Source organism: Parasteatoda tepidariorum, chromosome 9 (assembly GCF_043381705.1).
Source record: "Parasteatoda tepidariorum isolate YZ-2023 chromosome 9, CAS_Ptep_4.0, whole genome shotgun sequence".
NCBI lineage: Eukaryota > Metazoa > Arthropoda > Arachnida > Araneae > Theridiidae > Parasteatoda > Parasteatoda tepidariorum.
In genome coordinates this window covers 15,298,994-15,322,451 of record NC_092212.1, presented here as the reverse complement: position 1 = coordinate 15,322,451, position 23,458 = coordinate 15,298,994, and the positions used below count along the sequence as shown (strand labels likewise).

At 34.2% G+C, this 23,458-nt stretch overlaps 1 protein-coding gene across 1 annotated transcript in view; it reads left to right on the top strand.

The window, feature by feature from the left end:
* LOC107454041 (voltage-gated potassium channel subunit beta-2) overlaps positions 1-21,330 on the top strand; it is a 282,884-nt gene extending 261,554 nt beyond the window's left edge. The window contains exons 15-16 of the mRNA XM_043046338.2: positions 2,966-3,054; positions 20,471-21,330. Coding sequence (XP_042902272.1) covers positions 2,966-3,054; positions 20,471-20,557 — 176 coding nt within the window. The 3' untranslated portion in view covers positions 20,558-21,330. The remainder of the gene's footprint in view (positions 1-2,965; positions 3,055-20,470) is intronic.
* The last annotated feature ends 2,128 nt before the right edge of the window (positions 21,331-23,458 follow it).

Here is a 23,458-nt window from a genome sequence, read left to right as displayed (position 1 = left end):
ATGCTATGACAACTGGGATCAAGTAATTGAGAGAAATTTATCTTATATATTTGAGAATTGAATCTGTAGTGGTTGACAAGTGAATAAGGCAAACCAATAATATTCATAAATAAAATAAATTTTTAGTCATATATTTGCTACCACTTTCATATTTTAACTATATTCTGTATTAAATGACTCGTTCGGTGAGTGGATATCCTCCAGCAGACCAGACCAGAGAGGAGATCAGCTCACGACGTGATCGAGTAAAGACGTGTTTTATCTCTGCTTAGCAATGCCGCATAACCGAACAGCTCGCTGCGGAAAGGTGTTTCCGCCTGGCCGCCCGAGGACTCCAGAATCAGCTGAATCAGATGGCGAATACACAGAACTTATTTCTTACTCTTCGATAGAAGAAGCATATGAAGCCAACAATTTTCCAGCGAGATTCATACCACCAAATAGACCCATAAACCTCAATGATTTCTACCTCAACTTTAACATGGAAGATAATCTAATACTACAAAACTTACATCGGACAGTTTTCAACAGCTGTGAATGTGGAAAAGTCAAAGGTGTACTTAGTTTTAGAATTAAACTTCTACAAAGAGCCTATGCCGAACTCGAGAAAAGAAAGGAACAGGAGACAGTCAAGGAAATCATCACCCCTGATCCCGAGTCTACCACCACTGAACCCGAGATAACACACTCCCCAGAGGAACAGAAAACAGAACTTAGTATAGGGACTTCGGCCCCAGATACTAACACAATCATCGAACCTCCAGCCAAAAAGAGGAAGAAGAAGAAAACCAAAGACAAACCAGCAAAGCCCGACAACAACGCTTCCGATTCCCCTCCACTGCCGGAGAACTCTACTGAGATCCTCGAAGAGCCCACCACCCAAGCCATGGAGACCTCACCCACCGACGAAAAAGTCCCATTTGTAAAGAATGAAAAAGTGCTCATACGTGGACTACCAGTAGACTTTAGCATAGATGAAATTTCACTTGAACTAGGAAAATCTAACATTGAGATTTCCAAAGTCGTACAATTCAAGAGAAAAGTGGGAGGAGCCTATAGGCCACTCCCCATCTTCCTCGTAGTCACTCCCCTGCTGGCCAATCAGACAAAGATATATCATATAGAATGCCTCAAACAGATCCCGATAGCAGTAGAGAAATACAGAGGAGGAAGAAGACCTACCCAGTGCTTTAAATGTCAGAATTATGGACACACTCAACGAAACTGCACCAATGAAGCCAGATGCATGAAATGTGCCGAAGGGCACTTTTCATATCAGTGCACGAAGAGCCGTGATACCCCAGCTACCTGCTGCAACTGTGGAAAGAGCCACACATCTAACTTTACTGGGTGCGAGGCCCGCCCCAGTAAAAAGAACTTTCAGACCAGAGCCAAGACTCCAGCTACAACAGCCCACCGTCTCGTGACACTCATAAAAGAGCTACAAGATCTAATGAAAAACCAAGAAGTGCTGTGCCTTCTGCAAACTCTCATGAAGGGGATCTCCCCTTCCAACTGATGTTCCATGATACTTCAAACAACGCCCCACCCCTGCAAAGATGTGAACCTGAACTCCTATTTTACCTCCCAAGGATTAACTTAGGACTTTCTAGATTACGACATCACAGTTTAGATGAATCAGTTAGCGGCGCTTCGCGCCGAATACTGAGATTTTCAACATTTCCAACGTTCCAACAACGAGTGGATATCCTTCACAGTGGTCTGATCGGACTAGCTACAAAAAACCGTGTGGAGGCTTTCAGTTATAGGAGGCGTTACCACAATTCGACCTCGAACAAACTCAGACACGTGCTGGTAAGCATTTCTCTTTCTTACACGAGACATAACAAAAACTTTTTTACCCGAGAACAACGCTGAAATTCAATTTCTGCGTGAGAAACTTACAGTCAAATATCTTCATTTACACACATTGTAGGTGTCGCAACCGTCGCCTGCTTTGCATGAATGCGCTGATAAACTAATCATTAGCATACCACAACATGCTTTATCAGTCCTGCAAATTTCACGTTCGTGGTGTGTCGCCTGCCTGGTGCAGCAATTTTAGTAGCCAGTGGTGTAGTTATGGGATCAGAACTTATTACACTGGGTAAAAAAAATGTTCCAGTACGATGTGAAATTTTTAGAGGAGCTTGAATATTTTGTAGGCACTGATTTCAAATCCGGAATCGTTTTCTCTCAACAAGTTACAGTTTTATTGCAACTCAGTAATATATTACTCAACTGGTTCTTTTAAAATTCACTCCAATAAAGGCTAAATAGCGCCACCTCTATACTGCGTTGGATATGGTAGGAAAAAAACTATATTTATTTTAGGATGCGATACGTTAAAGCCGTATTTTTTTTCCGTTTTCAGTGCTATTTTCAAAGGAGAAGACAAGTGCATATGTTTCAATATAATCTTATACATTCCTTATAAATTTGTACATTCAAACAAAAAAAATAAACTAAGCCAAAAATACCATCATGAAAAATCAAAATTAGTGGCTTTCCGAACAAAACGAATTTAGTAACGAATTCTAAAACAAAACAAAACGAAGCTATATTCTTTATATGATGCGATGCGTTGAGGTCATTTTGTTTTGTTTTGTTTTTTTCCGCTTACAATGCTATTTTCAGCGAAGAAGACAAGTGTATATGTTTAAGCATAACCTTATAGGTTCCTTATAAACTTTTACATTCAAACAAAAAAATTAAATTAAACCAAAATATTATAATGAAGAAAAAAAATTGTGTAGCTTTCCGAGCAAAACGAATTTTGGTTTTGAAATCAAACGCATATTAGGTTAGGTCAAGTACACTGATAAATGCCACAAAAAAATAGGTACCTTCAAAAAATTTTATTTATATTTTGGTTTGACACAACAATTTGTATTTTGATCTGACTCTGTTGGAATTATTTGAGGAGGTTATACTTTTTAATTGATTCTTCTACTTTTTTTTCTAGCATGGTGTCTGAAAAGTGAACAGGTGCAGTGCGTCCTTCTTGGAGCTCTGTCTGTGGAAGCTTTATATGACCAACTTCAAGCCTTGCAGGTGAGATATTTGAAAGATTTAATCCAATATCATGTTAATTAAGATAATAGCAGTGATGGACAGGGCTGAGAGCAAGACGGAAAAGGGTCGAACCATTTCATTTATTGTTGGTTTTCAGGAGGAATTAAAAAATCTTTGACGATTCTTAGTTATATATTATTCATCACTACTTCATTTTTCTCACGTTAGAAACAGACTTGAGTCGTCCGGAACGTTTGTGCCGATTTTGAGGGTCCCTCCAAAGGTCTATCAAAACTTTTAAAGTATTAGCAAAATTTATATTATAAAATTCCATTTTATCCCATTTTTAAAGATGAATCTTTAAATTTTCTTGATCACAAAGATTTGGAAACTTATTGGATATATAGAAGTCTGTTGCCCGCCAGGCATATATTATCTGAATTGAAGCAGTTGCAAAGTCAGGAAGCCTAATAGTAGTTTACTACCACTAGAATAATTTTTGGTGAACCTATCGCGTCGAGTCAACGCCTCCTATAACTGAAAGCCTCCACAAGGTTTTTAATAGGTAGTCCGATCAGACCATTGTGAAGGATATCCACTTTCCGAACGAGTCANATGATAATGGAAGGGATTAAAAGTTGGCAGGTATGGGTTTTTAATAGGTAGTCCGAACAGACCACTGTGAAGGATATCCACTTTCCGAACAGGGGTGAAAGCGAGACGGAAAAGAGGAAAGGCTGGTAGTAAAACCATTTCATTTATAGCTAGTTTTGGGGAGGAGTTTGCTTATTCTTTTTTTAAATGTTTCAACAATATTTACTTTATCTTACTCATACTCATATGTGTTGGTTATCTTAGCATCAGCCCCGCTAGGAGCTCCAACTAATTCATCTGAGTGGACTTTATCTTGGAAAAGAAGCAGTTTTATATATATGCCAGAATTATAAAAGAAATCTTGATAGTTACAGATATTTCATTTTTTTCGAAAAAAATGCTGGAATGAAATGTTTCACGTACCAGGTTTTTCTCTTTTCCGTCTTGCTATATAAGGGCTTTCACCCATGTTTCCGAACGAGTCACTTAATACAAAATATAATACTAGTTAAAATAAGAAAGTGGTAGCAAATATATGACTGAAAATTGTTTTTATTTATAAATATTATTGGTTTTCCTTATTCACTTGTCAACCACTACAGATTCAATTCTCAAATTTATAAGATAAATTTCTCTCAATTACTTTCATAAAAGGTTTTGGGTTCATGCGCGCAACTAGTTCACTTTTTAAATAGTCTGCGCGGACTACATAAAAAGACAGTGTGGGGGCTTTTTGATGAGGGAGGTGATGGCCGAGCTAACGAAAATTAGCATGAATATTAATTATGTTATAACTGTCAAAAAAAAATCTTCGTTTTTATGGATATTTTACTTTTTCTGAATGCATGGTGGAAATGAAATGTTTCACTACCATATTTCTGATTCATATGCATAAATTTTCATTTCTGGTGATGTATAATGTAGTAAAAGATTGACAGAACGTCTTTTGTTAATTTCTCAATTTAACTATTATTCTATAACGACCTCTTAAAATTAACTTAATCAGGAATATTTATTTTATGGAAGTTTTTCCGGAACACAAATGCCTCCCAGGCCGAGTGGTATCGCTCGCTAGACGCTGTGCAAAGCGTTTAAGTGGCGGGTTCGCATACCGCCGCAGGCTTGGGTGTATTCTTCGTGATGTCCTTCTCTGAAATGTTCCATCTATCCTTCTATTTCACAAGAGTTTTAAAGCCTAAATTTAATTGACCTTCAGTAACAGCAGTGATGAGATATTAAATCGGTGATATTGAGGACTGTTGTTGTTGACTATTTGATATAAATGGGCTGAAATCCTTAAATTCACTGAAAATAGCTTAAAGCAACCTTAAAACTACTGCAGTCGATGACGCCAATTCAAAGTGTACTACTTTGGGCAGTCAAAAGAACAGTACCGTATGAATCGAACTCTTTTCTCTTCTCTCAGAATATGATCTGAACGTGTATGACCAACGCCTCCTATAACTGAAAGTCTCCACACGGTTTTTTTAAAGGTAGTCCGATCAGACCACTCTGAAGGATATCCTCTTTCCGAATGAGTCATTTAATACGAAATTTAGTTAAAATAAGAAAGTGGTAGCAAATATATGACTAAAAATTTGTTTTATTTATGAATGTTATTGGTTTGCCTTATTCACTTGTCAACCACTACATATTCAATTCTCAAATATACAAATATACATTCTCAAATATAAAAGGTTTTGGGTTCATGCGCACAACTGGATCACTTTTTAAGCAGTCTGCGCGGACTACTTATAAAAGACCGTGTGGAGGCTTTTTGATGCAGGAGGTGATGGTATGACTCACATTTACCCACCTATGACACCTAGCCATCTAAATAAAGAACCTTTACGTTCTGAGCACAAATTCAAGCTATCTAGATGCAGTAGAGCCTCTGAATAAACTAATCAGCAATCACTATCCAGAGCATGCACCACCACCACCTTTTCGAAAAGCGACGCTGTTACAAAGGAAAAAATCTGACTTATCACTTTTCGAAAATCTTCTCTCACTAAATAATAATAGTAACAGCGTCAACGATATTAACACGCTGAATGCCATGCTAATTTTACATGGCTTGCCCGACTGGCCAAGCGGTAAATAACTACAAACTAAATTTGCAAATATTAGACAGAAATTGCTAGTTTTTTAAAAGGTTCAGCATGACTTAAAAACTGGTGAATTATATAAACCTACAAATTGTTTAGAAATAGTGGTGGATAAAAATCTGCTAAATTGAATTTATTAAACCAAGAATCACAATTAATAAACCACCACTTGAAAATATTTATTCGCTGTCCCTAGCAAGTCGACATCTCTGTATATATAAATAAAACTATTTTTGTGTGTTCTATATTGCATCAATCTCATCCAACCATTTTAGTAACGATAATAATAATAAAATTAATACAAATTTACTCGAATTATGTGTTTCTAATAATCTTGGCTTCGCCGGTCACAGGTGACCCCCATGGAATTAAACGTGTTAATAATGAAGTGAACATTTTGACCAACGATATACAAGTTGCTACTGAAGAAGCCATTGAAGAAATGACAATCAAAAACGACTACTACAAACTGTCTCAACACATCAAAGACTTAATTAAGGCGAAAAACCACACGAAAAACTACAGTAGACAAACTCTTGATAAAAGTGTCAAAAATGTATTAAATAATCAAATCAAAGAAATTAGATATAACACTCTCAAACAGAAACAAAAATGATAGGGATTTGAAAATAGTCAGTTTTAATGTACAAGACAACACTGTCTCAAAAATTATTAAATCCCTAAAAATCGCTAATTATTAAATTGTTAGGGATCATTAAAGATTACTAAGGACACTTCCTATATCTACTTTACCACTTAATACTAATAATGGTAAGATTTATATCGATCCCTCTTAACCATCACCTCCTACACCAAAAAGCCTCCACACGATCTTTTATAAGTAGTCAGCGCAGACTGCTTAAAAAGTGAACCATGAAACCAAAACCTTTTATGAAAGTAATTGAGAAAAATTTATCATATATATTTGAGAATTGAATCTGTAGTGTTTGACAAGTGAATAAGGCAAGCCAATAATTTTCATAAATAAAACAAATTTTTAGTCTTATATTTGCTTCCACTTTCTTATTTTAACTAGATTTTGTGTTAAGTGACTGGTTAGGAAAGTGGATATCCTTCACAGTGGTCTGATCGGACTACTTACAAAAAACCGTGTGGAGGCTTTCAGTTATAGGAGGCGTTGTCTTAACTCCATGAACCCTACCTATTCTCAAAATTATAAAGAAACTGGACAAGATCCAGAACAGGACAAAATAAACAATAAGCTCATAAAACTTCTACGCAACAAAAAACGGTTAAAATATTCTCTGTCTCCTGTATTTACGTTAGCCGTCCGAGAAAGTTCCCTCTAGCAAAGTAGGAAAGCTTAACACTTTGCAGTCGAGAGGTGACTGTCAGTCGCCACTGTCGCCCGTAAATTACCCACCACTTTAATTGTGAATTTTATTTTCATCTTAATGTTTAGTTACCACTTCAATCAGTAGTCTCCGGTTATTATGAGGCAAGTTTGTAAAAACTCTTTTAAAATGATAGTGGTTGCGTCCATTTTTTGACTGTTAAAAGGACTTCGAGCGCAAAGGGTTAAAGCACAAATAAACAGACTATTTGAAAGTTCACAAAAGGCATAGTGTCGGATGAGTATTCAAAATTCCATTTCCAAGGAATGCGGCTATAATAGTAACCATGGAAAGTTGCGACCTGTGACCATAGTCTTCTATTTTTAAAAAATTTTGTGGGATAATCTCACTTATTTGAGAAAGAAAATAAATAAAGGGCTATGGTAATCAACATAAAATATTTAATAGTAGATCATTTAAAGTTAATTTATTTAATTCTCAATGCGAATTATAGCCTCGACATCACAGTCACTGTTTTCTGCGTATATTTCCTGAAGTGGATGCAAAACATTGCAAGGTTTCATAATATTCATCATGGTTAAAATTACAAAGTATTTAATATTTTACCAGAGTCGCGGTGGCTCAGGAGATAGAGCGTTCGCCTCCCAATGAGATGACCCAGGTTCGGAGTTCAGTTCTCGTACATCCCAGCAGTGGTTGGTTGATACTAATTCAGCTTCCGGCTCGCACTGACCACAGTGCTGACGTAAATTATCCTCAGTAGTAAAAGGATCGTAGATTAGGAACACCTTGCTGTTGGCCATATCGTGGTTCTTCTCGGCGTAACGCAAATGCGAATTAGTTCCATCAAAAAGTTCTCCCCGAAGACAAATAGTCCTAATTAGGACTGGGCGATATTAGAAATTATATATCGTGATATATCGTCAGTTTTGCATCGCGATATAGCGATGTATCGCGATATANTGTTTCCTTGTCTTCTGGATTGGGTTCAAAGTTTGAACTACGTATGCCATGCATATTTATATTAATTTCAAAATCAGCAGGGGAGTTCGCACTTTTCAGTTAACCTTTGAAACAAAGTGGGCGTTACTTTCTTTTGTAATGCTGCTCTTCTACGCGTTTAAGCGAGGTACTTAACTTGCATCACTTGCCTCCTCATTATGAACTAAAGCAGGGCTCCCAAATTTCATAAAACATTTTAGTAGTGGTAGTAAATTTAGGTTAATGCCAGAATGTATTTCTTAATTTAATATACAACTTATTGTTAAGTGTTTTAGTACTTAATAGATTGAGTGCGAGTAATTGCTGGAACTTCGGCATTTAGAGCGGAGACCCTCTAACGAATTCATCGAATCCATTTGGTCATGTATTGGAAATTCATGAAGTTTAAAACCTAAGTTTTTTTGAAGAGAATATTTAGAAGGATCGCCATAGTCAAGGAAAGAGTGACATAGCGCTGGCTATATGTCAACGAAAGAACACTATTGCTCTATATGCATAATATAAGAGCCGAAAATCGTAAAACTAAGCAAAGTATTAGTAAATAAATTTCACTTCGCTAAAAAAGTATTTACTAGGTTAGGAAAATTATGTACAACAGTTAGAATAATTATTTATAGGAATAGTAATGTACACTGGTGGACAGAATTAAGAGATGGAAAGCATTTTCGCTCATTCATTCGCACATGCAAGATACCCACACACCGCTCCATGTGTTTGACAATGGTTCCGTGAATGCCAGAAGTACAGGCAGAAGGTCCCAGAGCCCTATGTGCGTCCTTTCAGGGGCGCTGTTGGCCCTGAGTTCATTTTTCTGGACGACAATGCGCGACCACATAGGGCTCTCATGGAAAGCGAGGATATTCGACGAATGGATCGGCCAGCCAAATCCTCTGACTTGAATCCTATTGAACATGCTTGGGAGAGCTATTGCGATGCGCCAACCTCCCCCCAGAACCATTCTGGAGTTAAAAATTGCTCTGGTGGAAGAATGGGAGGGTCTTCCACAAGTCCTCCTTAACTCCCTTATTAACAGCATGCATACTCGTTGTGCATGCTGTCTGTCTATCAGGGGTGACCATACACCGTACTAGAGGCAACACACACTGTACAAGCCTCACTTTTATTGTCATCTTTTATCCTTAAGTTCAGACTACATTGGATTTATTGGCAATAGGTCTTGCCAGTGAATGGCACTTTCATTCTTGTTTTGCATACTTTATTATCATGGAATAAGCTATATCTATACCAAATTTCATTTATTTATATTCGGTATTTTTTGAGATATTTGGGAAAATGTCTTCCATCTCTTAATTTTGTCCACCAGTGTATTATGGGTATGACTCTGTTAACCCTTTCGCGCCGACTGTCACAAATACGTGCCAGTATAAAAACGAATCAATCAAGGAAAAAGATAAAACTGGTAATCAAAATAATTCTTTAGCAGTTTACTTGCTGGCGGGGTTGTAATTGTTTGATTTATTTAATTCACCATTACTTAGTTCAAAATAAAATTTAGTTATACATACTTTGAATTAACGCTGATTATATATATGATTAAACAAACAATAATTAAAGTAAAAGCGAAGTAAGTCTGTCAAATTAGCAATGCCTACATTTAAGTTACCGTTTTTTATTTATTTACATCCTGATTCTGATTTTGTACGAATGCTTTTATGAATCACCCGTCCCCAGGGGGTTAAAACAGTAACTCGGTCGTCCCGGCAAAAGCCACCCGAGCTGAATTGCTCACTGTCTTACTGTTGGCAGTTCTGTGGCTCTCCCTGATCAGACCCTGCGGAAAGGGCTGCTCCTTCCCCGGGTTCACCACAGTCCTGGTGTTATGCTGTTTGTGGATTGTGCAATAAGCATGTGCCTACTACTTAACATGAAACGCGGCTATCTGTAATAAAAAAGAGACAGTTATAGAACTGTAATTTTCGTTTTCTTCTAGTAGTTCTAGGTCAAACAATTGATTAAAATCTGAGGCAGTTCAATTGTTGGCATTACTATAGATTTTGGAATTGAGTTTCACCATGAAACGGTTAATGTCATCTATATTTAGGTCTTGTTTGATGAGTTTATTACTGTTCAGTGTTATCTTTGTTATCTCATCAATCACCGAGGTCTCATCAATGTAATCTTTGGTTTTGGTATTATAACTAGACTAGAGACTTTATATTATAATATAATATATTATACTTTGGTATTATAATGATCTAGAGACGTAAACGGCCGTTCCTTCGCCTTTATGTCAGACAAGGTCGCATCTGTATGAATTACAAGATGGAATGTTCAGTCTTTGGTTAGGCTTAGCTTTGGTTTCAGTAATAGCTGTGACGTCAGGAGACTATCCAAGAAGGAAGTCTATTGTTTCTCCCATTTTTTGTGGTTAAATTGCATGGGTGCCACTCTTCAGTCCTGGGGACTGAAATCAGTCTTGAGAAAAATCAATGTACTAAATAAATTACATCAATTAAATTTCCTTTTTTTTTCTCATTAGAAATTTGAAAATTATTTTGGTCAAAATAAAAAAAATATTACATCTTAATGAAAACATATGATATGTTAATGATGTCAGGACTTTTATTTTTTTTCTTTTTGTCAGCTTCACTAAATCTTATTCTTAAAGTCTTGACAAATTGGATTGGTTGAACTTCATCTATTTGTGTAATTAAATTTGTACTACTGCTGAATCTAAATCTGCTCGCGTTTGCTTCTCCCACCCTAACCTACTGTCATGTTGGCCAAAGTCAAATTCAGATTATTTTTTAAAAAAGAAAGAAATTATAGAGCTAGAACAAAAAATAAGTGATGGTAAAGTGAAAAATAGAGATATGAATGGTTTCTGGTTGTTCAGTAACAGTTGTAAAAAAATATACAAAGTTAGCTGCATGGCCGTCTTAATGGCATGCAGGGCCCCCGGGCGCAGAAATATTTCAGACCCCTATAGCCTGCCATAATATTTAAAAACTAACTAAAAAACTTCACGTACATAAAATAAATCATTTTCAAGATGCAATAATTTTAACAAATTTAAACACGTTATGATTACCCAAAAAAACTCCAATAAAGCTATGCATAATTTTTTTAAAAAAAATGAGATGCTGGCCAGTTGTAATCCTCAACTAATAAAATAATTTTCAAAACCATGGAAGTTAATTAAAATAATTAAATTGAATAAACATGAAGGTATAAAAAATCGAAAAAGAAAATTCGAAAGGTATGAATTATTTTGTCAAACTGTTGTTAAAACATCTTTCAATGTCCAAGTACCACCAAGTACCAATGTAACTTTTCACGAATTTTCGGTTGCCTTTTTAAGTTTTCTTGGTGATAAACTATTCAAAATATTAGTGTTTGCATAATAATGAATTACTATTTGTAGAAAAAAATTCACACTTAATATTTATTTCGAAAAATACATAAGGCAATGTTGTTCATTAGCTTCATTTTTAATACCGCTTACAAAAATTAAGATTCTCATGGGGTGCCTGGGGCCCCCGGGTATGCCCATGCGTAAAGACGGTACTGGTTAGCTGTTATTTTTGTTTTGTTTGGTAAAAAAACATAAAATAAAGAAAAAAAATAATCAAATGATTGATTTAATATGTAGGCTATTATGAAGGAAAGGTAAATTTTGGTGTCAGTGAGCCATAAATTTCTAAAAATTCAGTAAACAATGCTAGATAGTATTATTTGGTAAAAATAAGTTAAATCTTGAAATTTATTTTTAGAGTTGCGCCCCTGTAAATTGTTAGCATTCCAGAGAACTATGCTGAGTGAGATAGCAGTATTATTTCTATCCATGCTTAAATTTTCGTCTTCTTTCTCATCAGTCTGAGATTTAGTCACATGTTCTTGTTATTCTGTAACTTTAGTAATCAAGCTATGTAGATTATTTGAAGTCTCAATAGCTTTATAAAGAATGCTTGCAAAGCTAAGATCTTTCATGGGATTATTATTTTTCAGACCTGGAGTAACTTCTCAGATTGTCAATTGATCGAGAGATTGTGTTATTTTAAAATCATATCAAAGGATTTCCCTTTGTAGTTTCTATTCTTTAGATTCTCGACAATGCTTACAAACTTTTCTGAGTAATTTGGTGGGTGGTTCCAATTGCAGTTACCGCATTTAGGTTTCACGTGTTCCTTTGTGCATTCTTCAGTAAGATTGCCTGCGCATTTCACGCATCTTGCCTGGTGCCTGTAGTTGATTTGCCGCTAAAAGAAATCCTGGTAACAATGGCCTTGAGTTGGTCTGTCAGTTTTCTTGTAATCCTCAACTCGTATTTTCACCCTATTTATACACAATTATATCTAACCCATTTTGTCTAGATCAACTATATACACAGGAAATTAATGCTTTTCTTTCTTTTTTCTCTTCGCTAATTGTGTGACTTTTGCCACAGGTAGATTATGATAAAGTGCTATCTCTTTATGAATAACCTGTGGATCAGTAGCTTTAGGTAAACTTTTAAAGACAATTCTAAGTTTTCTATCACTGGGTAGGGAGTAAGCATGTTATAAAGTGCCTTCTGTTTTCAGTACAGTTTCCATTTGGTTTCAATCTTCTATTCGGTGAGTTTCAATTTAAAAAAAAATTCTCACCTCTCATCTTTCCATCACTGCTGGTGATAGCCTGGCGGGATAGCCTAGTTAGTAGGGCACCGGGCCATTTATCGCAACGGAGCAGGGAAAATCCTTCCAAAGGCTGTCACAGAAAACCAAACTGTGAAAAACAACATTTTCACTGTGATTTTTTGGAGCAGCGACAGTAGCAGTGAAATTTGTCACAGTGACAATTTTTTGGTTGGTGCAAGTTGTCTCACAGTGACTGGAACAGTCACTGTAAGACGAGTCACTGCTCCGTTACGTTTCACCCATCTCTACTACTTTTTACATGTGTAGTGGGTAGTGTCAACCCTGGTATAGGATTAAAAAAACACAAACAATTCTATTTTGAAATTTTTAATGTGAATAACATTTCCCGCCTAATAAACATATTGTTGATTGTTTACTAACTGCTATGGAGCTAGTAAAGAGCACAAACATTACAGTTCACTGAATAAAATTACTCGGAGTAACAAGTCCTGCGACGTAACTTTTTTATTTTAAAGGTTTTAATTTCATTTTCATTTTAAGATGGTTTGTTTCAAAACCTATATATATTTACATTGACTTTTAATATATTTTGATGGATTAAATAATATAAACGATTAAGGATTAATATAGCGAAATTAATATAAACGATTTATATCTGCAATCTTTTATCTATCAATTTTTAAATATTTTCAGTGATATCCACCCTGTTTATCGACTCTTAATTCGGCTACGTACCAACGATAGTCGAAAATATAATCTAAGTGTATGCAAACCCCTCGCGAAGCAATTTCGTTGCATCATAAATGCGTAGTTTAACCTTTTCGGGTAGGGGATAATTTGACTGACTTAGTTTTGCTTTCACTTTAGATCTAACGCATCCAATCCTTATGCGTTAAAAGTGTAACTGTAAAATTTTTAATTCAAACTAAATAGTGGTGAATTAAATAAATCAAACTATTATCACCCCTCCCCACAAATAAACTGCTATGAAAATAGGTTGGCTACCAGTTTTATCTTTTTTACCCTGATTATCGACACCCTGCGAATGCATCTATGACTTCGGCCGTCTCGAAGAGGTTAATTCATTAACTTAGAACAGTGTTTCCCAAAGTGTGGTACGTGTACCCCCAAGGGTACGGGAACAGTTTAGCGGGGGTACGAGCTCTTAAGCGAAATATCTTGCAACAAACAAAAATTTCAAGAAATTGTATTTAAAAACAAGCTAGCCATGAAAATTTACGATTACGTATTTTTCTATGAGCTATTTTTTGCAGAGTTAGCAGTTAATAATTAGTGGTGTCAGCAGCCAGTTGTGATTTTTAACTTTAGTGCAATTTTTTACATTAAAAAATACATTCATTTTTGTATTGGAGGTACACAGCGTTACGAAAAATTTTTAAAGGGTACACTAAAGTCATAAGTTTGGGAAACACTGACTTAGAATACACATGTATTACCTATAAACTTGAGTTGAGTCAGCATTCAGCAATCTACAGCATTTCGTTGAAATACAAGCAAATTGCAAATGCGTAGAAAATAAAAAAAGAATAATAAATATTTATAGTCGTACTAGAATAAAAAAGAGAAAAAATCATAAAATTTATTTTTAGTAAATAAGTGGTAGATTAAAATATTCATTTTTTAATATTATTTAGGCATTACTTTTTCTATAAGTCGCGATAACTGCATATATTACTTGATCGGAAATATACTTTTCCAATTAAGGGATTACTCAAGGCACATCTCTTTCATCCAATTAAATTAAAGAGACCAACACCTCCTAGATAAGGGCAGGCCTCAGCACGGGTTACCATAAATATCCTTTAGTAGTCCAAACGTAATGACATATTTCGTATTTTCAACCACTGCGCAGCTTAGTACCAACACCTACTAGTACACCTTATGTTAGTACCCCTAACGAAATGACATCTTTCTTATTTTTCATCTACTGCGCTGTTAATTTCGTTAGATCGGGCTACTAAATTGATCCGTGCTGAGGCCTTCCTTCTTCTAGGAGGTGATGGCAAATCCCATAGTATTTCTGTATTGACTAAAAGTGTTCTTGTTTTTTTTTAATTCAAAATTCTAAAATTTAAATGATACACAGAAAACACTTCTGATCAATAAACTATTTGGTATTTTCTTTAATAAAGAAACAAAAATATTTTTCAGTTTAAAATAATGAAATTAAGTAAGACTCTACTACAAGAATCGAATATAGACACAGGAAGAACTGTGTCAATACCAGCTGTGGGTGATGAAAAAAAAATATATTATTCTCTTAAAACTGAAAAAGATGTCAAAATTATAAGTTGTAAAACGACAATTTAAGGTGTAAAATTTGGGTAATATAAAAGTGTCTGCGTCAGAAGAACACTAGATTATTTATGAGTTTCGGCAAGAATTATGATGTGAAAGATTGGAATATTAAAAAAATTCAGAAAAATAGCAATATAAAAACGTGAGGATACTAGAGCTCTTTTTGGTACTTAATGAGTAACTTTTTATACTGAAACCAATCAGATATGCACTAAAAGTAACGCCCACTCTTAAATTTGAATTAATAACAAGTGACGAATTCTTAATAGAACGGCCGGAGACGAAGAAAAATAATTATTCTAAAAACTTGCAAAATAATATAAATTGTACGACGACTATATAAGGTATAAAATTTCGATAATATAAAAGTACCAGCGTCAGAAGAGCGGTAGATTATTTGTGAGTTTCGGCAAGAATTATAAAATGAAAGATGAGAAGTTTGAAGAATTTCAGAAAAATTGCAATAATGTAAAACCATGAGGATCCTGGAGCTCTTTTGTAGCTTAATGAGTAACTTTTTTATACCGATCCAATTAGATATGCAATGAAAGTAACGCCCACTCTTAAATCTGAAATAATAAATATTGTAAAGTGACGAATTCTTAATAGAACGGCTGGAGAAGAACAAAAATTATTATTCTATTAAATTTTTTAAAAAAATGCTTAAGTTATAAATTGTAAGACGACAATATAAAGTATAAATTTAGATAATATAAAAGTGTCAGCTTCAAAAGAACACTAGATTATTTGTGAGTTTCGACTATAATTATGATGTGAAAGATATGAATTTTAAAGAATTTCAGAAAAATAGCAATAATGTGAAACCATGAGGATGCTAGTGCTCTTTTTGTTACTTAATGAGTAACTTTTTTTATACTGAAACCAATTAGACATTCAATAAAGTAACGCCCACTCTTAAATTTAAACTAATGAATATTATAAACTGACGATATCTTAATAGAAAGGCTGGAGAAGAAAAATATAATTATTCTATTAAATCTAAAAAAATGCAAACGTTATAAATTGTAAAACGACAGTATAAGGTGTAAGATTTGTTTAATATAAGACTGATTTATTTAATATAAAAATATAATTATTCCATTAAATCTAAAAAAAATGCAAATATTATAAATTGTAAGACGACAGTATAAGGTGTAAGATTTATTTAACATAAGAGTGTCGGGGTCAGAGGAACACTAGATTATTTGTGAGTTTCTGCAAAAATTATGGTATGAAATATGGGTATTTTAAAGAATTTCGGAAAACAGGAATAATGTGAAACTGCAAAGATGCTAGTGCTCTTTTTGTTGTCTAATAAGTAAATCTAATAATCCTCCTATACGTGTAATATGTAAAGTTGTAAAACCCACTATAATCTACGCAGGGATGCCAACTGCTCCGCTTTCAGAATGAAACTTGTAGATAAAGGATAGTTACGCCCACTCTTTAACAGTCTTAACACAAGATTACTGAAGACTTAGAATTGGTCTGGTTACTCAGTAGGCTCTCACTGGTTCATTGGGTCTGACATGACTCAATGAGATAATGATATGGCTACGCATATAGTCTAGTCAACCTTAAAAACACCTTATTTGAGAATTGAACTGAGGGTAATACCTGCTGGCGTTGGTCCTGGCTGCGTTATTTTTTTATTTTTTTTTTGTATCCAGTGGCGTTTAACGACCAGCTGCCCTTTTTGGTACTTTTTAAATAAAAGAATCTTGATTCTTGACATTGTTTTTGTTCGGGTAACAAATTAAAAAATAAAATTTTGTATAATAATTGGGACCAACAACAGCTCAGATTAAAACCTCCAAAAGGGAGAGAGAGTTCTAAAGGCAGCTGGATTGTAAGTTTGCGTCCTGTGTTTTTAGCTGCAGGCTTTACTTAATCAAAGAACCGGTTTCCTTCATGTTATTCAATGGGATAGAAAGGCAATAACAGGAAAATTTTTGTGCAATTTCACCCAGGGGCTGAACGCTTAGAGGGTTATGTATTTAAAAATTAAAAAATTGTCAATCGAGACTTGTACATGCTTATGAGCATTCGTTTCCTTTTACTTATAACAATAATAGTACAAATAAAAGACAAGAAATTAATAAATGAGAAAAAAGAGGCTTAAGGTTGACTTTAAGAAAGTCTAATTAAATACATTGAAAAATATTATTTTTCTAACTAAACTATTACTAAATAAGGAATCAGAAGAAACTGCAGCAAAAATGCATACTAGATTAAAAACTTCATTCACTTAAAAAAAATATGAAGATTGTAATAAAAGTTGAAATGTTCCAGTTCTCAAAAATAATCTCGCATTTTCAAGAATTGCCAGGCTTGAATGGAGAAAGCATAAGTGATTTGAATCATAAAATGTGAAGTCACTTTACGTTTTATGTTTTATATCACGTTTGATTGTAAAGTAGCTTTGCATTTTATGTCTTTAATTATTTTTGATTTCCTCATTCACGCGTGCAAGATCTTGAAAATGGCAACCTATTTATGAACAATTGAAACACGTCGACTTTTATCATATTCATATTTTTGAAGCAAATGTAGTTTAGTAACACTACTATTACCCACAGTAACTTTCATATTTTTTCATGTTATCTAATGCCAAATAATAATTCATGAATGAACATTAAAAAAGAACTATAACAATTATATTAAATACATGATGGAAAAGAAGTTGTGTTATAAATATATTCTCATTTCGGCTACTATTTAATTTTTAAAAAAAAGGTGTGTGATTTTGTGTGAGACATAATTATAGTATATTTTTATATTTTATAACAGTCAATGAACAGCCGACCCAATTTTTTGGGTTTACTACTACTAATGTTTAACTCCGTAGCCTTGTAATTTTGAACCCGATCCAGAAAACAAGGGAACTCTTGGATCAAGTATCGGGAGAAATTTGCCTTCGTGAAGGACTTTTTGAGAGAACTCACCCGTATTTGCATTATATGGAGAGGAAGGCCACGAGAACCTACCATGGTTAGCCTGACAGCAAAAGGGGCTCTAACCCATGATCCGTCTACCACCAGGGGTGAAAGCGAGACGGAAATGGGGAAAGTCTGGTAGTAAAACCATTTCAGTTATTGCTAGTTTTCCCCAGGAGTTTACTTATTTTTCTTTAAAACTATTCAACAATATCTACTTTATCTTGAAAAAGAGGCAGTTTTACTTATATCTTAAAGCTATAAAAGAAATCTTGATAGTTACAGATATTTTATTTTTCTCGAAAAGAATGCTAAAATGAAATGTCCTTCGTAACAGTATTTGCTCTTTTCCGTCTTGCTGAATAAGGGCTTTCAGCCCTGTTTACCACTGAGGATATTCAGAGATGCCAATTGCTCCGGACACGCCAAAATAATTTAAAAAACAGAAATTAATTACAAACTAAATTTTGCAATTACTTGACTAATTTTGCCTGCTTTTTGAAGAGTCTAGAGTGACATAACTACTTACTTACTTTATTTAAAATAAATTGGGTACCTAGGCCGCGCAGCGGCCTCTAACCCATCCATCATGAAAATAATACAGTGTATATAGTCATTTTGAGTTATATGATAGTATGGTTACATAATAATATTGCCATGACTAGAAAGTACAACTAGATCGAAGGTTTACATGAATTGCAAAGAAAATTGAAAATAGCCATGATTAGATATGAAAACATGATATACAAACTTAATCTGTGATATTTACATTGATGATCAGTAGAAATTTGAAATTGAGTGTTTAATGTTGATGATAGCGTAAGTATATATAAAATCGGGAGACAAATTGATGAAAGCATAAATATTTACAGAGCCAGGAATCAGAGTTGATGATAGCAAAGAATATACAAAATCGGTAATCAGAATCAGGAAGAAATTACAAATTTTGCGAAGCCTTAGTGGCGTAATCTAGTGTGAAGCATTCAAGATTATTAAATTGTAATTTATAGAGATGCATATTTAAAGTCAGAGAAGAGTTCAGTTTTAGTCCTAAAGTGAAATTATTCCGGAGTAGTCTCCCTCATAATTGTTTGCAGCAGTTGAAATACATCTCGGTTTTTTAAGAGTTCTTTAAGTTCTTTGATAATTGATGCAAGTCTATGGGCTTGACCTATCGTTCTTGATGGGATTTTATCAGAAGTTGCGCGAAGGCCTCTCCTGGGGGGACGGTTGCTGCAACCTGTGTAATTTGCAGTATGTGCTTCTCCGCAGTTGCAACATTTAGGTGGTGAAGTTTTATCCTTATGGCACTGATAGGAACGGTGGTCGGCGGCACATTTTAGACATCTTGGTTGAGATTTGCACATTCGTTGTGTGTGGCCGAAATTCTGGCAGTTATAACATTGTATTGGGCTATTCCCTCCACGAAATCTTTCAATTTTCACGGGAAGGTCACAAATATTGGTTACTGAGTAGATTTGGTTATTTTGTTCTGTTTTGATCAATATTGTGAGAAAGAGTGGGAGGAGCCGATAGGCCTCGCCCACTTTTCTTTTAAACTGAATCACTTTGCTTGTTATAATGCCTGTCTTGGCCAATTCACGGGAGATATGATCTGTATTGGTACATGCTGTGAGTCCACGGACTAGAACTTTGATATGCATGATTGGTGGTTCTGTTTCTGAAATTGTGGGTGGAGCCGCAGCTGAATTATAATCCTCCATGGGTTGGGTCAAGTCAGGATTTTCTTCGTTGTCAGATTGCTGCAAGGAAGTGGCGACATCTAGTAGTGGTGGAGGGCTGATATTTGTAGTAGTGGATAAATTTTCAACAGGCTTTGTAGCTTTGTTTTTCTTTCTCTTTTTACGTTTTCGTTTTTTGAGGGGGGGCTCGGTGATATTTTTGGATGAACTTTCCGAATCTACGGATGACACACTCACTGTCTGCTCCAAAAGCCGGCCGCTTTCATGAATTTCTGTGTCAGTGACTTCCGCTGATGTAGTCTGCATTTCAGACTTGATTTGCTGGTTATAGTTTCTTGTTTTTTCAAGCAGTTCACTTGCTTCACTGTTTATTTTCCCAGTGACATAACTATAAAAAGTGGTGAATTATATAATCCTACGAATAATTTAGAAATAGTGGTATATAAAAATCTAATAAATTAAATTTATTTCCCCAAGAACTACAATTAATAAGCTACCACTTAAAAATATCTATTCACTGTCCGGAGTAAGTTGGCATCTCTAGATATTTCACATCAGCAGTGTGGTCGGTGCAAGCCGGACGCGGATTCGTACCGACCAGCCATGGGTGGGATTCGAATCTGGTTCACCTCATTGGAAGGCGAACGCTCTAATTATCGTATATACTTAAAATGTTTCGCCGCATTCGGTGAGCGTTTTAACTTGCTTAACTCACAGAAACTTGTTTCAAATGAGACAAAGTTGCCGCAGTCTTGTCTTGCTTTTTCAATATCATGATATCTTAAATATTTAAAATGTCACTTTTTGGCATAATAACTGCAATTATGCCATTCGAATTACATTCATTCATCTAAAATGCATGTCTTTTCACTGCAGATTATTCCTAAGCTCACGACCAACATATCCAGCGAAATCGAGAAGATTCTAGACAACAAGCCCACAAGGCATCCTCTGCAAAGGTGACTGGTGCAGAGTCGAGGTCCGTCCGCGGACCTCGGCTCGCCCTCTGACCAACCCCTGAGCCCTAGCAAGGGTGGAGACACGAATCACACGGCCAATTCACCAACTGGAGATCCTCCCCACAACGACCAACCACCCTCAAGCCTAATGGACACAATAAGGTCATCGTGTGTTTTGCAGTGAAAGATTCACTTACTGCCAACTCTGCTTTGCACAAACAGATGGCAAAACTACATTTTTCTGTTATATATATATATGAATGAATAACTTCATTTTAGTTAAAAAGGATTTTTTTTTAACATGTCCTGCCAATTTATTTGGCATAACTCAGTTTGAGCTTTACGACGAGTACTTGTCCGAGACTGTGAGTTCATTAGTCTGTCAAGGGCACAATATTTATGGATATTCATTCAGCATTAATTCTAAAAATGGTCGACTGTTGCGCCATCTTTTGAGAACACATAATATTGACAGTTTTAAATATTTAAATACAAATGCATGAAATCAAAAAAAATTTTATAATGTTGTAAGAACATTAACATATTTAAATATCCCAACACATCTCCATGGACTTGAAGCAAAATAATGTAATGTTGCGATAATGAGATATACGATACGATATGAGATATTGCGATAATGTGGCGATAATAATAAAATCCTTCTTAATATAATCAGAAAAAATTGTGCAACGTTGTAACACATATATTCAAACTTTGAAGAATCATAAAATGTTATAACACTTTAATATGCACGACTTTCAAAAGAGAAAATAAAAAGAGTTTTTTAAAGAGCAACCTGCTATATATATATATATATANACTTTGTATTACTTTTTACTTGGCTTTCTTTGTATCTCTAAAATCTATGTCATTCAGAAACTTTTCAATGCAAATATCTCATGAATATATATATATATATATATATATATTATGGCTGCCAACTATCTCCATGTTCGTTATTAAAAATTTTACAAAGTGGTAGAATAACAATACTAAAAGCAGCTTTTCTCAACCAGGGGATTCGGAAGTTAAAAATAAAAATTCCTATAAATAAAAAACAAATTTTCTAAAGCTCAAAACAAAAATTTGTATTTTAAAGAAGTTATAGTATAAGTTACTGCTGACTACGATTATATTTTGTCATGTCATGCATACTATTAATAGAAGGATTGAGTTAATTTTCCTAGTAAAAGTTTGTCCATAAGTGGCTCCACGTTTGATACTAATAAATAATTTCTCTTGGGGTTTTTTTTCCGAGCAGGGGGTTTGAGAATCATTTCTCTTTTTAACTTATTAGAGGGGTCGAAATACAAAAAAAGGTTGAGAAACAATGACTGTAAAGTATTTTGTGAAAGTTTACAATTTCTGAAGATCTGAAATTTTGAAAATTTCGTCTATACATAATTGTAATTCTTAATAAGCATAGTTGTCGATCTAATGCAAACGTTATGTACACATGATTGATTTGCAATTTTAGATGCAACAATTTAAAATTTAATTTTAAAAATGCATTAAAACGTAAATGTTATTACTAGGGAGAAAAATTTTTCTCCGCGACCGTACAAAATGGCAAAATCTCTAACACGAAAATCTACTGTAAGTGCATGTATTAAAATTATAAAATTTTTTAGTTGACTAGAGCTATTAATTCACTAGAGTTTCTATATGCTAGTAAATAAGCAGGGGCCGTAGCATTTTACATATAAAAAAAAAAGAAGAAATTGACGTGCAACAATTATTAAATTATTAGACTAGAAAAAACAATATTTCTTAAGTAAATTATAACAATTGTATGTAATGCTCATTCCTAATAATTTTTTTAGGAAAGATCTGAATTAATTTTAAAAACTTTAAATTAAAATTACGACTGAAATTTAATATTTCATACCCTTTAAATTTAAATTCGTTGTTAATTTACATTCGCTTATCGGACGCTGCACAATTTAAAAGAAAAGATCGCCTAATAGTTATTAAAAGTAATTATGTCATAAATCCTAAAACTTGCTTCCTTTTTTTTTCAAACCATATCCTCTTGCATTTTCTCAAGACCAATTTCTCAAATGAATAAATTAAACAGAATAATTGTGATAAAAAAAAAATATTTATTTTGAAAAAAGTAATTTTTTAAAATATTTTAAAAGCATTAAAAGAAAATTAAAGAACTTATTTTGTAATTTACTTTGAATAGCAAGTTCAACAATTAATGAATAATTAAATTTTAGTGTTAATCCATTTGTGAAAAGCAACCTTCTTTAAGAACAGGTTTTTTTTTAAAAATAAATAAATGAATAAACCAATAAATAAAAGTGCAATTTTTTTACTAACAACCTTTCTTGACTGTCTGAATTTGCTGCAGAGAGATTCATTAAGCTCGGTGCTTTGTATTTGCGGTTTGGTGCTTTGAATAGCTAAAAATAAATAAATAAAAATTAATTTGTGATTATGTACTAGAGAATTGATACTTAGAAAAACACTTCTTTTTTACGATCTGTAAAAAGTAAAAATGAGATCAGACATTTTGAGCTTTTTAAACCAGTTGAACGCTACTTTAAAATTTTGTGACCAGCACAAATTTTACTTTTTTATACCTGGATATTTGAAAAACATGTCATTTAAAATAATAATTAATGTAATGTAAAAGGAAATAAAAAATGAATTACTTACATTATACAGATCGTAAGGGCCATCCATGTTTTTCAGCCAACTTGGCGACTTGGAAGATTTGGCTTTTGCAAGCCGTAACAACTTGCTCCCTCACAAGTAGTCACCAAAAAAATCGGATGCTGTCAGTTAATCGCTGTTCGATGACCCAGGAATGACTTCTGTTATACTACAGACTGATCTGCAGCATTTAACACATAAATTGAAACAATGCAAGAAGTATGGAATTGGTGCAATACCTCCT